At 45.4% G+C, this 14039-nt stretch overlaps 1 protein-coding gene across 8 annotated transcripts in view; it reads right to left on the reverse strand.

Annotated features, from left to right (window-relative positions):
- STRA8 (stimulated by retinoic acid 8) overlaps positions 1-14039 on the reverse strand; it is an 18112-nt gene continuing 4073 nt past the window's right edge. For 7 of the 8 annotated variants that reach the window (XM_082240857.1, XM_082240863.1, XM_082240856.1 and 4 more), the window contains exons 2-9: positions 12810-13007; positions 12226-12301; positions 11008-11092; positions 10467-10625; positions 7005-7287; positions 4114-4190; positions 2829-2940; positions 1-289 (exon numbers count right to left, since the gene is read on the reverse strand). In XM_082240857.1, the coding sequence (XP_082096983.1) occupies positions 215-289; positions 2829-2940; positions 4114-4190; positions 7005-7287; positions 10467-10625; positions 11008-11092; positions 12226-12301; positions 12810-13007 (1065 nt within the window). In that variant the 3' untranslated portion in view covers positions 1-214. Of the gene's footprint in view, positions 290-2828; positions 2941-4113; positions 4191-7004; positions 7288-10466; positions 10626-11007; positions 11093-12225; positions 12302-12809; positions 13008-13261; positions 13475-13556; positions 13703-14039 lie in introns of those variants that run through there. The other variant, XM_082240860.1, reaches the window with a different exon arrangement.

Raw genomic sequence — 14039 nt, forward strand, 5'->3', positions numbered from 1 at the left:
AATTTCAACTTTATAAATATCAAACTGCAATACATGTAAAAAGTACAAATAATTTAACCGATGAAGAATTATGTGGTATAAACAAACAGAACTCGTTTAAACATGATGAACACCAAGGAATTGAAGCAGCATCTCTTCTCATGGTGGCATAGGCTGAGGGGTGTCATTAAGTAACAATTAGGACACCCCCCATGCTTAATAGAACCATCTTAATTTACAAATCTTCGTCATCAAATGTCTCTGTGCATCTCAGCATCACAGTCTCATAATCCAGCTGGAGAACCTCTTCCTGTCAAACATATGCAGGGGGAGAGGGATAAAGCTCTTATTAGCACCAAATGGCATTGGCAAAACAGGTAAATAAATATTCTTTCTCTGGAACAGGAGTAGCTGGCTTGGGGCCCTCCAGATGTGGTCAGGCTCCAATCCTCATCCAGCCCTGACCAGCTGATGGAAGCTGGGTGTCCAATAACATTGGAAGGGCTGCAGATCTCCCATCCCTATCCTAGGTAATGATAACTAGCAGAATCTAGTTACTGCCGGTGGGGTTCCCCCTTCCCACATGCCAATGGAGTTTAAATGTTCCCGTTATATGATTTTTAAAAAGTGAGCTCTGGGACAAGCTGTTTCATTGGATGGAGCAGCTCAAAGCTTGCCACCCAGCAAAATGTTTATAATTGTTGATTTTGACGGGCACATCTGTCATTACTTCACTTCTACCCAACCCACACATGGCAGCTTTGTGGAGGTAAAGCAAATGTTAGCCGAGTTAAGTTAGCTGGGCATGCACACAAGGAGAAAGAACGAGAGCTCTGCTAGCCATTTCTTGCTTTAAACGGAACAATACTTTTCCTTTCAAAAGTGGAAAGGGTGTCACAAAAACAGAAAGAAAAAGGATGCAGTTCAAACTGCCTTGAAGGATAAGAGCAAATGTCCATTTAACCCAGCAAAGTACAACAGAAGTAGCCAAACCTTGTTAATCTGAATCATACTAACTCCAGACATGGAATGCCTAGGCAATGGGTGCTAAAGCAATTTTGGTGAATGGCCCCAAGTTCTAGTATTTTGAGAACGAGTATTTTATACTCTGTTTGCTCTCCCTCGGCGATTCATAAGTTCTGTAAAGTTTCATCACGGTGTGGCACATCATGACAGCTACCTTTCAACATTCTAGAGTTCCAGCCTCTTTCTTAAAAACAAAAAGTGGTTCTAAGTCTTTTGATCATTGCAGTTGGGCCTTCTCTACCTGCTCCCACATGGAAAACTGTGTGATTTGTTGCTGTTGTAAGTATAGGATACACACAGTATTATTACAAGCAGCCCTTCTTATATTGTTCAGAGATAACAGTGTCACAGACTTTAATGCATGTGCCCAGCCCTGAAGAACTTTGTGTTGACACCTCATCCTGGTCTCTAGGGATAATGTGAAGCATTTAATGGATATGGCATTAAGCAAGGACAAAAGCTGTGGCTGAAACCAGTTATCCTAGCTGCACATTTCTCTTCATTGATGCGTATTCTCCTGCAGTTATGTAAAAAAGAAACTGGGTGCCACTGTTTCTTTAAAAAAGGAACAAGTCCTCCTACTTCTTCATGTTCAGCCCATCATCTCTCAACTAGAAACCTGCTATTCCTGCTCAATTAAACTTTGCAGTTATCTCTCTTCTACTGTTATAAATGAGTTGGACTGGGATGGACAGTCTTAGTCATCATCAGCCTGCAGATGAGTCACATAATTTTAGTCTATTGAGGATGCTGAGATTTACTCAGGATACCCAGGTCCCCTTTACAAAACTACAGCTCCCAGGATCACCTGTCCAGAGGAGATGGCTTCTATCATCCACCTGTACTGCTTCTATGCTCTAATCCAGGGCTTTTCAAACTTGGGATTCCAGCTGTATTTGGACTATAATCCCCACCATCATACCCAACCACTGGTCCTGCTAGCTACTGGTGATGGGAGTTGTAGTCCAAAAACAGCTAGAGACCCATAATCATTAATCTCACTGCACAGGGCATTTGCTGCTCACAGCTTCTTTCCTCTTCCCTTCTCAGCCTTATGGATATTTTGTCCCACTACTTCCTGCACCCCCAAGCTGCTGCTTCTCCCTGGGGCACTTGGAAGTATCTTTGCAAAGCTGGTGCTGGCTTCTGCCTCCCTCTTTGGTTCCTGCTGCATTAAGCCAGATAGAAAAGAAGCATTCACAGCAAGGACACAAAATGTTATAGTCTATACAGTGCAGCTGCTGAGAGTACCAGCCAGCGGTGCTCCTCTCCAGGATTCTCTGCTCTATTCCCCCTTCCCCATTTTCTGTTCTCCTTCCTCAGCAGGCTCAGTCTTAAAAGAACTGTCTTGTGCATAGATGCTGCTGTTTGGGCTATATAGAAGATCCACATTCAGATTATATGAGTCTACTATCGATATATCAAACACAGACAGTTTGGACTTCCACAACAACAAGCACCCTACAGGCAAATGCTGCACCCTGGGGATAGTAGTTCTGTAATAGGGCACCTGCCCCTGTGAAAGCCCTATTCACCCATGACCTGAAGAGCAGTTAGGTATACCCTCATGTTACAACTGAAAGACTGCCTGAGAGACAAACAGGCAAATGTGAAGTGAAAATTGCCGTTGCACCCAATTAGCTCTGAAATATATGCAAGGCATTCTGAAAAAGGCCTTCAAATGGTGCGCTAATTTAACCTACTTGCAGTGATGTGGTAGTTCTTATATCTTCAACAACACAACAGGTGGTCCTAACATTACCTGCAAGTTTACATTTGGGTGGGGTGGGCAGCCTTATAACAAGCACTTTGCAAAGTCCTACCTGGGAAGGTTGTGTGTTAGCAAAAAACAGGCTCTTCAAGAAGCTGATGATCTGCAGGTAGAGGTGATGGTAATCCTCTTGGCTTTCTGAAGTACAGCCTGTGAATGCTGAGCTACAAACAGAAGAAGAGATTATAGTGAGACCTCCATCTACCCTGGAGAAGGAAAGGGAAAATTAAGAAAAATCAATTGTTTCCTTTCAATATGGATACTGAATTTGATGATCACCGACTGTTAGATGTCATAGTGGGAAGCATAACCTACAGAAAAGAACCTTGAGTTTCTGCTGTCATGCCAATTAAAGGGAGTCTACCTTACTAACACAATCCACATCCGTACATAATCATTAGCAGCAGAGCTAACTATATATTTACACAACGGATGATCAGGAAATGTTTCAGTTTCTAACTAATGAATAAATTGGCCAGTCACAACAACTAATGCTTCAGGCGCTAACAAAATAGGGTTCTTTCTCTCGCACAACCACTCATTCATTCATTCATTTAAAACATTTGTATTGTGCTTTTCCCTACAAGAGATCAGCAGCTAACAACAGAAATAAAGCCATGAACTGGCATTTTTAAAACATCACTTAAAAATAACACTAAAACAGCAGCCAAAAAGAAAAGACACCCCAGAATACAGCAGCAATAGGATGATACAAAAAACAGAGACAGCTAATTACCATTTCAATAAAACAAACATTTATAATCCAGAGCCGCCTTTAAAAAGAAAGGTTTTCCACCAACCTACAAAGCATTGTTAAGGAGAGGTGGTAGTCGTGGAGTGAAATAGTGATTTATGCTATGATCTTGGCCAGGGGTCAGCAAACTTTTTTCCACTGTCCCTCAGACCTTGTGGGGGGCCGGACTATATTTTGGGAACCCCCCCAACTCTCCCCTCCCTTCTCCACAGCACCAGACAAGTCCCAGTGGCTGCTTACCTGTGCCTTGCAAGCGGCAGGAGCTGGTGGAGGCGGGATGATGAGCGGCGTGAAAGGGCTGGCTCCGGAGAGGGGCTGCTAAAAATGGCGCTCAGCCAGCCGCAGTTCAACAAAGCCCAGCCCCCTTCCCCCTCTAGGCAGGGCAGGGATAAGCCAGGAGGAAGGAGGGAGGAGGCGCCACCGTGGTGTGTGTGGGGGAGGGGGGGAATGGCGCAGCCCGAACAATCAGAAGCCACACAGCGATTCCTGGGCCGGATCCAGAAGGCAACTGGGCCAGATCCGCCTTCTGGACCTTAGTTTGCTGACCCATGATCTTGGCAGTCCACAGAACTGAGCCTATTACCTTTGGCTGGACATTTCTTGGGTTTCATTTCTATCCAGGAAGCTAGTTGCCACATCGAATGCATCTTCAAAGAGGATCTAGAAAAAGAGGGAGATGGCATTTTGGATACTAGCTCTCAGCTAGATACGGTGTTAGAGACTTGTTTGAACACTATGCCACTCACAACAACAACACGGGAAGATATTCTGCGAAGCACTTTATCTAATAAAAACACACACCTCACAATTCTGCATGGCAAAGGAATGCAGATGGACAAACATGGAAGGAACTTGGAACTCATGAGCAATAAAGCTTTTAGTGTCAATCATCTCTTTAAAAATCTAGTTTTTATCTCTTAAAAAACAACAGGCTATTATTAGGGTAGGTCGTGTTTTGTTTCCTGGTTTTATAAGAGTTGGCCATAATTAATAAAAAGTGTGGGACAGAAGCCAGCTAGTTTCACTGTGAGCGTCACTTTTTAATTCTCTGTAACCCTTGAATCTGGGTCAGCTATTCACAACAGCGTCAGTGAAAGGTAGGGATCGTGCTGGTAGCTCCATCCTTTTCTAGCATTGTGCTAAACTGCATCATCTGGATTCCAGATCCAACTCGGCTGTGTGCACATAACTGGGTTTAAACCACCTTTCTATAACACAGTGAATGTTTCTGCGGCATGTGGAATCGTATCTGTGTTTTATGTTTCTGTTTTAGCCTAGTTGTAACCAAGATTCCTCAAGTGTGAAGGCGAGGAGGGATGGGAAACCTGTGGACCTCCAGATGTTGACGGACTCCAGCTCCCATCATTCCTGAATACTGATTAGGGGTGATGACAAGTGGGAGTCCACACTGCATGGAGAACTCCCACAGAGTATGGTTATTCTCTTTATATGAAGGGAGACTTTGCAAAGCAACGAGATTGCCTCAGCGGAAGTTTTGGCGGTACACGAAGTTTTGCTGCTAATGGCCGGATCACTCCCACAGAGATTGTCCGTGGGCTGGACTGGCGCAGCGCGACGCCAGAAATCGCGCCTGCACAGAAGCAATTTTTGGAGTCTAGACATGCACAGATGAGATTTCTGATATCTGCGCGTGCGCAGACACGATCTTGGGCACCACTCAGCGAGTTCCCGCACTGCGTCGGTTTAGCGCAGTGCGCGGGGGACTCACTGAGTGGGCAGTTCGGTGCAGGGGCGGCTTGTGGGCTGGTTAAACGGCCGCATCTGGCTCATGGGCTGAATGTTGCCGACCCCTGATATAAATATTAACCTTATTCATTCATATTGGCAGCTCAACCTTGTCGAGATTTAATTCTGCAATCTTTTGTATTTTTCCTAATACATGGGTCTCTTGTTGCTTGTTATACATTGTTATTTTATTCATTTATTTCATAAAATTTCTATATGTAAACCCACCCACCCATTCAAATTACATGCTTGCTTTGATTGCTGACCTCTTTACCCTTTTCCATAAGTGAGTTTTGCCTGCCTGCCCAGTCACCGTGCTGCTTATGTCTGGAGGGGCTCAAACATTTTTCTTCCTTCATTTCAAGATGGTCACTTTAGCTGAGAACCTCAGGTTTACAGCTTTTGTTGGAAACAGGTGCTGCCTTACCTGTAATTTTTCCTCACCCGCCTAATGAGTCCTGCCATTTATTCCCAGGACCTGCCCTGCCTTCTGAGTTTATAATTTATCCTAGTGATTTTTAAATAGGTCATTACACCTCCCCTACACTTTTGGGGTGTGTGCCAGCATTCTTGAAGATTAGGAGCCAGGGCAAGTGTCAGAACCTAGAATCTTTTTAACACCCCATCAGGGCCCACTGCTGATGCCTGTCCTTCCGGATTTCTGTTTCATCCAGATTTATTTATTTATTAATCCAAGTCAAATGCTCCCCGTAGCATTGAGCAGCTCAGCCAAGCCGTCATTTTAATTTACCGCAATGTATTCATTTATTTACTATTTGTAAAACCGCCTGTCATAGCAGGGCGATACACAGAATGAAAAAAGCAACAAAAGAGAACAATAAAAATGGTGTCAGTAAAAAACCGAAAGTGATTTGCTAGACTGATCCTTCTTTGGAGGCACCGTGCTCCAGCATTTGGGAGTGGGTTGAGGATTTTAACAAGCCCTTCGCCTGAAATTGTTTATTGCCTGCTTTGGTATTGTTTTGACACTGTTTATTTTATTGACTGCTTTTGTATTGTGTGATTCAGGGCCGTCTTAAGCATATCCGGCACCATGGTGCAAAGATCCCTCCGGTGCCCCCGCCTTTCACAGAGTTGTTGACCATTTTTTAGGGCTGAAGAAAGCGGGCAGCGGCTGGAGGGTGGCTCCTCTGGTGGCGAAGAGGTTGAGGCTGTCCGCGGCACCTCCTGCCAGCTCAGCTGTCTGCTTCGTGCCACGGTGGCCATGGCAGGCAGCACACCGAGTGCGTGGACCTGTGCTGAGCGTGTGTTGCGCCACTCCCACCAAGCATTGGCTCGGTTTTTCCCCTTTTAGCCTTCTGGCACCCCACAGAATTTGGCGCCTGCAGACTAAAAGGGGAAAAAACCGAGCTGACGCTCGCCGGGAGTGGTGCACGCACCCTCGCTCATATGTCCTCCAGAAACTGGCGCCCAGAGCCTCTACGGGTAAGGCGGGCCTGGTGTGATCATTGTTTCATTGATAAGCATGCCCTGGGACATTATGGTGTAAGACTGGCTATAAATCCCATGCAGAGAAATAAAACAGTCAGTTCACTGGTTAAGGCACTACTACCTGCTGTCAGAGGGAGGCACTGCTTCTTGCAGAAGCTACAGGTGGAGGATGGGGCCTACCAAAAGGTGCTTTGCCCAGGGCCACTTCAACCTTAGAGCCAGTCCTGGTTAGAACTCTGAAGCTTGAATCCTACCTTAAGAGTGATTCTTTCTCACCTCCTCTGGTGTGGATACTAGCGAACCGCTGGCTTCCTGACTAGCTCCGCTGTCCCTCACACTGCCCTCAGTACAAGGAGGCTCTTGGGAAGCCATCTTGACCTCAGTGATGAAATTCTGCCTCTGATTACAGTACTGCAGGACACCGTCCCTCCTCTCTTCAGGGAGGCCCTGCCACAGGTGGGAAACGGCTGTGGAGACCACAGGAAGAGTAACGTCTTCGGGGCTCACAACCCCATTATCTACCAGCAGGTCTACTGTCTGTTTGTAAAAATGTAAGTATCTGGATAAGAGAGGAAAGGAGACAGCTTTTAGAATGTGGTCTGGATAGCATCCGATAGCGCAGAGACCAACCAGGTAGTCCCTTTTGTGACTCATATATTTGGTAGTAGCCATGAGAAGGTGGCACAATTTAGGAAGCTGCCTCGTCCCAGGTCTGTTCTAATGGTTAATAGATTTCCAGGAGGATCAAGCAAAGAGTGCTCTTTCCTGCTACCTGAACCCTTTTCTTCTTCTTTTAAATGGAGTTAACCAAGGTCTGAACCTGGGACAGACGTTCTGCATGCGCAAGTGAACCACCAACAGAGTAATGGGCTCTTCTCTTTGTACACCAAAGTATCAAGCCAGGGAATCACCCAGCATTTCTCCTGTTGACTGAACATATATGGTCTTGTTTTTAGCTGTGTTAAACACGTCACCCTATTCAGTAGTCTATTATGCCTGTTAACTCACTGGAAGTTTCCCTAAATTATGATTTAGGGTAGGTGGGTGCATGGGGGGGAGAGAATGAGTTGATTTCTTGTTTTGCCCAACTATCTAGCCGTAGTACATAGACCCATAGTTGGAAGGGACCCCAAGGGTCATCTAGTCCAACCCCCAGGAATGCAGGAATCTTTCGCACAACGTGGGGCTCGAACTCATGACCCACAGATTAAGTTTCTCATGCTCTACCAGCTGAGCTATCCAACCATTAAAAGGGAAGGTCACAACTGTGTCACATCTGATTACAGAACCAAAGAGGACACATGTGCTTGCCCTATTGTTGCACAGCAACAGTCAGTTATTCACTCTTGTCGTGACAGACCTGGTCAGACTTGCTCTAAGGAGTATCACTGAAGGTGGGAAGGGAGGGAGCAGAAACCACAAAAGGAGTTGTATATGTTTTGTGAGGAGTAAAGTACTTATTTTGCTGGCTAAAACTTTTGCGGACAGTCGAAGAACTCAGTATCTGTTACAGTGGTACCCCGCAAGACGAACGCCTCGCGAGACGAAAAACTCGCAAAACGAAAGGTTTTTTCGTTTTCGAGTTCCCTCGCAAGACGAATTTCCCTATGGGCTTGCTTCGCAAAACGAAGCTTGCCCCGGGGACAGCGGGTCTTCTCTTTTGAAGCAAGGGGCTGCGGGGAGATAGCAATCTCCCTGCAGCCCCTTGCTGCAAAAGACGTCCGGGGGAAGCGAAGCGCTTCGCTTCCCCGCTTCCCCCAGACCTCTTCTGAAGCAAGGGGCTGGGGGGAGAAGCCATCTCCCTGCAGCCCCTTGCTTCAAAAGAGGTCCGGGGGAAGCGGGAAGCGAAGCGCTTCGCTTCCCCGCTTCCCCCGACGTCTTTTGCAGCAAGGGGCTGCGGGGAGATGGCTTCTCCCGGTGCTCCGAAGCCGGGCGGGGGGGGCAGGGGACACCTCCCGCCGCAGCGGGGACACCTTTTGAAGGCAGGCGGGGGGGAGCAAAGACTTTGGCCCCCCGCCCGCCTTCAGAAGAGGTCCAGGACCTCTTCTGAAGGCTGGCGGGGGGCAAAAGTCTTTGTCCCCCCTGCCTGCCTTCCCAGGGGCTTTTAAATCGCCCCGGACAGCGGAGAAGTCCTCCGCTGTCCGGGGCGATTTTAAAATGCCGCCCGCCAGCGTTTTAAGGTCGCCCGGACAGCGGAGAAGTCCTCCGCTGTCCCGGGGTTTTTTTAAATGCTGGGGGTGGAAAGAAAAGCCCTTGTTCCCCCCCCCCCCAGCCTTCAGAAGAGGTCCGGGGACAGACTGTCCCCGGACCTGGTCTGAAGGCGGTTTCCCTAGGAACGCATTAATTGATTTTCAATGCATTCCTATGGGAAACCGTGCATCGCAAGACGAAGAGACTTGCGGAACGAATTAATTTCGTCTTGCGAGGCACCACTGTAATTAGAAAAGGCCACAATAAAGTGTGTGAGAGAAGCAGGCTTGCGCCAGCTGCTGGCCAAGCTGGATTGATACCTCTATTTCAGCCTGACCCTCAAAAGAGAATTGCAGATTATAGTGCAGAATTATAACATTGTTATGTGGTGGGCATATAATACTTAAGAAAAGCAGCAATAGAAGATAAGTCATCACAAATGTGCATCAAGCTAGGTCTTAGCTTGTCATTTGTATCAACAAAACTTTATCCCAAGCTTGTATGGGATATATATATATATATATATATATATATATATATATATATATGCTTTCGTAGATTTTCACGGGTACAGGAATGCAGGTTTTGGTGTCTTCGGGTGTCTTCCCGTGTAAGAGTCGGGGTGTCTGTGCGACGTTTCGTCCATATATATATGGACGCGGGTGGCGCTGTGGGTAAAAGCCTCAGCGCCTAGGGCTTGCCGATCGAAAGGTCGGCGGTTCGAATCCCCGCGGCGGGGTGCGCTCCCGCTGCTCGGTCCCAGCGCCTGCCAACCTAGCAGTTCGAAAGCACCCCCGGGTGCAAGTAGATAAATAGGTACCGCTTACCAGTGGGAAGGTAAACGGCGTTCCGTGTGCTGCGCTGGCTCGCCAGATGCAGCTTTGTCACGCTGGCCACGTGACCCAGAAGTGTCTCCGGACAGCGCTGGCCCCCAGCCTATAGATGTGAGATGGGCGCACAAACCCCAGAGTCTGTCAAGACTGGCCCGCTCGGGCAGGGGTACCTTTACCTATGGGTGTGTTCTACAGTGCTCTGGCCATTTAAGCTATTCTGTTGACTATGACAGATGTGAACAAACATTTCCTCTATTCACAGGGGGAAAGAATTTTCTGAAGGCTGCAAAGCTATGTGACAAATGGAGCTGCTTTCCTGTGGCCTTCCTATGTTACGTATGCCAGTGCAAAAGTGTCAGGGACTATATTATTACCATTATTATTAATTAAATTTGTATACCACCCTATACCTATAGATCTCAGGGTGGCTAACAACATAAAATATAGCAATGACAATATAAAAAATGCAAAATACATAATAAAAACAAAGACAACCCAATAATTTCCCCTATACAAAGGTAACCAATCAGTCCAGCAGAATTTCCACAGGGTACAGTTTCTCTCGTTAGGGAGAAGTCAGACCCACAGAAATCACCCTATCCTGCAGCTATTGGTGTCTTTCTTGTATCAGGCAAGGACTCAGAAAATTCCGTCCTCTGTAACGTTAGCTGGTAGGTTGTTCCAAAGGGAAAAACAATGGAAAAGCTTCACATACCGCTCAAACTCCATGAGGTCAGGAGAAGAGGCAGCTGGTGACTGCGTCAGCCTCAGAGTCACATCCTCCTCTACCGAGGTCTTTTCGTGTTCCTGAATCACGTACCAGACGGTAGCGCCATTCTGACTTGCAGAATTTGAAGGATGGGATGCAGCAGCACTAGAAGCAAGAAAAGGAAAGCTAGAAAATATTTAGGGGTATTTTACTCCTATTGATGCAGCCCAGAATTGCATTGGCTTTTTTAGCTGCCGCGTCACACTGTTGGCTCATGTCAAGTTTGTGGTCAACCAAGACTCCTAGATCCTTTTCACATGTACTGCTCTCAAGCCAGGTGTACGATACGATACTACAAAATGAGTTGCTTTTAAGGGTTGGCTCAGGCTGTTCTGCAATAATTTTGCTTCTTGTTTGTTTCTATAGCCTGAAACTGTGTATACATACACAACTCAGAAGCAGTTTATTCTCCTGAAGCTTGTAAAAAAGTTTTCTGAGTTGCTTAAAGGGGACAAATTCAGTACATCTATATTTTTCGGTGACTTACCTGTGATTGTTGAAGTACATTTTGACATATTCTTCCTTTACTTCCTCCAAGCTCGATGGATGGCCATCCTCCAGATTTAAAACCTCTGTTGCCAGAAGAATGAGCACCCATCAACAAAGTGGCACATTTTGAAGCTCTCTCACACCAGGCCCATTTCAAGGAAATGATGTGGGTAAATGGCTTCATAGGTTACCAACAAGATACCGGTATATATTTTTTATGCTCAAAACACCTTACAATAAAAAATCACACTATATATCACAATGTAAAAACCGAGGGAAAAGCAGAGTAAAACGAAATAAGCACTAGAACTGTAAATTCCAGAAGGAAATACAATCAAGTTAGCAAGCCAGAGAAGACAGGGCATATGAGGGATCACAGAAAAATCCCGCAACTTTATTTTGGAAGGGGCCATGCAGAAGGCTCAGTCCCCAGCATGAAAGGAGCAGGTAGCACAGGTGATGAGAAAGGAACTCTGCCCAAGCCTCCAGAGAGCCACTGCCAGTCAGAGTAGACAACAGTGGGTAAGATGGGGGGAAAGGAAGAGGCAAGATAGCCTGGGGGGAAAGTGACATCACCAAAGGATAATTTGTAATCTTAAAGCCTGAGCAAAGATTAAAATTGAGGTCTCTCCAGTCCAAATCTAGCACGCCTTCTGCATTTACTAGAACGCACTGAGGGACAAAATACACATGACTTAATCACATAGTTCATCTTTGAGTGCAAGCTCCTCCCCCATAATAAATTGCAGGGGGCAGGAGGTGTAAGCTCGAATGAGACCCTGGCATGAAATAATTAATGATGCAATCTTTCCTAGGCCATTCATTTCAATGTAAAGGAAAAGTCAGAACAATGTTTAAAATTAGGTCATTAATTAGGTATCAGTTGCAGACTAAAAAGAAGTGAATACCAATTGCAATTGCTGGATTGATTTCTGTTCTGCACTTTGGGACAAAAACACAAATGGTGGCAATTTCTGCTTCTGTTTCCATTAGAATCCTCTAACATCCCTAGTTGAAGACATAGGTTTACCACCTCACCTAGTATTTGTAAGAAGAACCAGGCTCAGGATGGTATGTCAGAAGGAACATGAACCTCAGCCATCTGCAGGGACAGTTTACCTCTTTAGTCATGTCTGCCTAGTACATTTTCCTACTGAAAAAGTCAGGGAAAAGGTTTTTCATATTTAAATGAGGTGTCAGGGTGCTGGTACGATACCTTTCATTTTCAGCAAGTTTTCCAAGGTTTTCTCCAGCTCCTGGATATAATTCTTAGCCTTGCATAAAACCTGACACTAAACAAAAACAGAGAACAGGCCCAATCTAGCTGTGTTCTGAGCAGATTAACATTTTAATATGCCTTAGATTTTTCTGATCGTCTTCTTGTTGCTGGCTAAACATCCATTTGAAGACTTCAAATACTGTACAATGGATTATGAAAAGCAAAGGAAGACAGCACAGTAAATTAATACCCACCAGGTCAGGAAATGCATGGCCTTTCATGCAGATTGTTTCGACCATTTGTTGTATTCCTCAAAACACATAAAGAAAAGATGGATTCAGAAGCCAACGTTCTCCTCCAAGAGCTATAATTCTCAGAGTGGCTTAACAATCAACCACTCTTCCCAAAAACTGTAGTTCTATGAAGAGAACTGGAGTCTCCTAACAATTCACAGCACTCCTGGAAACAAACTAGTTCCCAAGAGTCCTTGGGGAAAGCCATGACTGTTTAAAGAGGAACAACAGTGTTTTAAAAATAGTGCAGATGGGCCCATAGGTGCTGATTCCGAGTTATTTCTATACCTTTGATGTGGAGTTATCTTGCTGAGAATATACTGTTTCTCGTAGGTTGTTGAAAAGTCCTGCCAAGGTAGCTCTGTTGCGTGCCTGAGACAACCGTTTTTTGCCCCCTTGCGACTTTGGATCCTGCAGACGTGTACGATACTTAGAAGTCACTCTAGCATATGGGGTGCTACAATTTCCAGATGTCTCCATCAAAAGCTGTAAGACAATGCCATTCCACTGCTTAAAAAACAGCTTAATATCAGCAGTGGCAAGTGCAAAAAGAAGACCCAGATAGAAAAATAAAATACAATAGGAAGTGCAAAGAGTATCCGAAGTAAAGCCCAAAATAGGAATGCATCTCAAGACAAAGTGTGGGTTTTATTTTTAAAGCAGCCCATTTCAAACCATTTTCAAACCAGCAAATTCAGATTGTGTAATTAAATATGATTTCGAGCTCTTGTGCAACAAACCTGTTTTCCTCCCACAACTGGACTTTTGTGATAAGGAAATTTTAAAGGCACTGGAAAGTGTGGGATGTTGTATAACCTCCCCACAACAAATCAGAACAAATGTTTGATAACTAGCCCCCTGCAAACCTGTAAAAACAAATCAAGATTAATGCTCAATCTGGAAGTGACCTAGGTTAGGCTGTCATTTTAACTTGGGTTGACCAAACCAATGGTCTCTTGCTAATAATAATAAAAAATAATAAATTTTATTTATATCCCGCCCTCCCCAGCCGAAGCTGGGCTCAGGGTGGCTAACAACAATCATGCTTCTGTTAAGCCTTAAAGACAGCTCTGAGTCCTTGTTATTCATTAGCGTTCCTAGGCCCTGTTCATGTCCTCTGAAAAAACCCCTCACACAACAAAATTTAGCAGATGACACTTTTCCCACCACAGAAGCCCAGTTATTAAAAACACCATAAAACTTGTATGTCTGCATTTCACCATGTCAGCCTGCAGGTGGAGTTCACCTATGGGGAAAACAACAACACAATCTTTTACAGTGGTACCTCGGGTTAAGAATTTAATTCGTTCTGGAGGTCCATTCTTAACCTGAAACTGTTCTTAATCTGAGGTACCACTTTAGCTAATGGGGCCTCCCGCTGCCAGAGCACGATTTCTGTTATCCTGAAGCAAAGTCCTTAACCTGAGGTACTATTTCTGGGTTAGTGGAGTCTGTAACCTGAAGTGTCTGTAACCCAAGGTAAAGGTAAAGGTAAAGGTACCCCTGCCCGAACGGGCC

The sequence above is a fragment of the Podarcis vaucheri genome, assembly GCF_965113315.1.
Source record: "Podarcis vaucheri genome assembly, chromosome: 10".
Taxonomy (NCBI): domain Eukaryota; kingdom Metazoa; phylum Chordata; class Lepidosauria; order Squamata; family Lacertidae; genus Podarcis; species Podarcis vaucheri.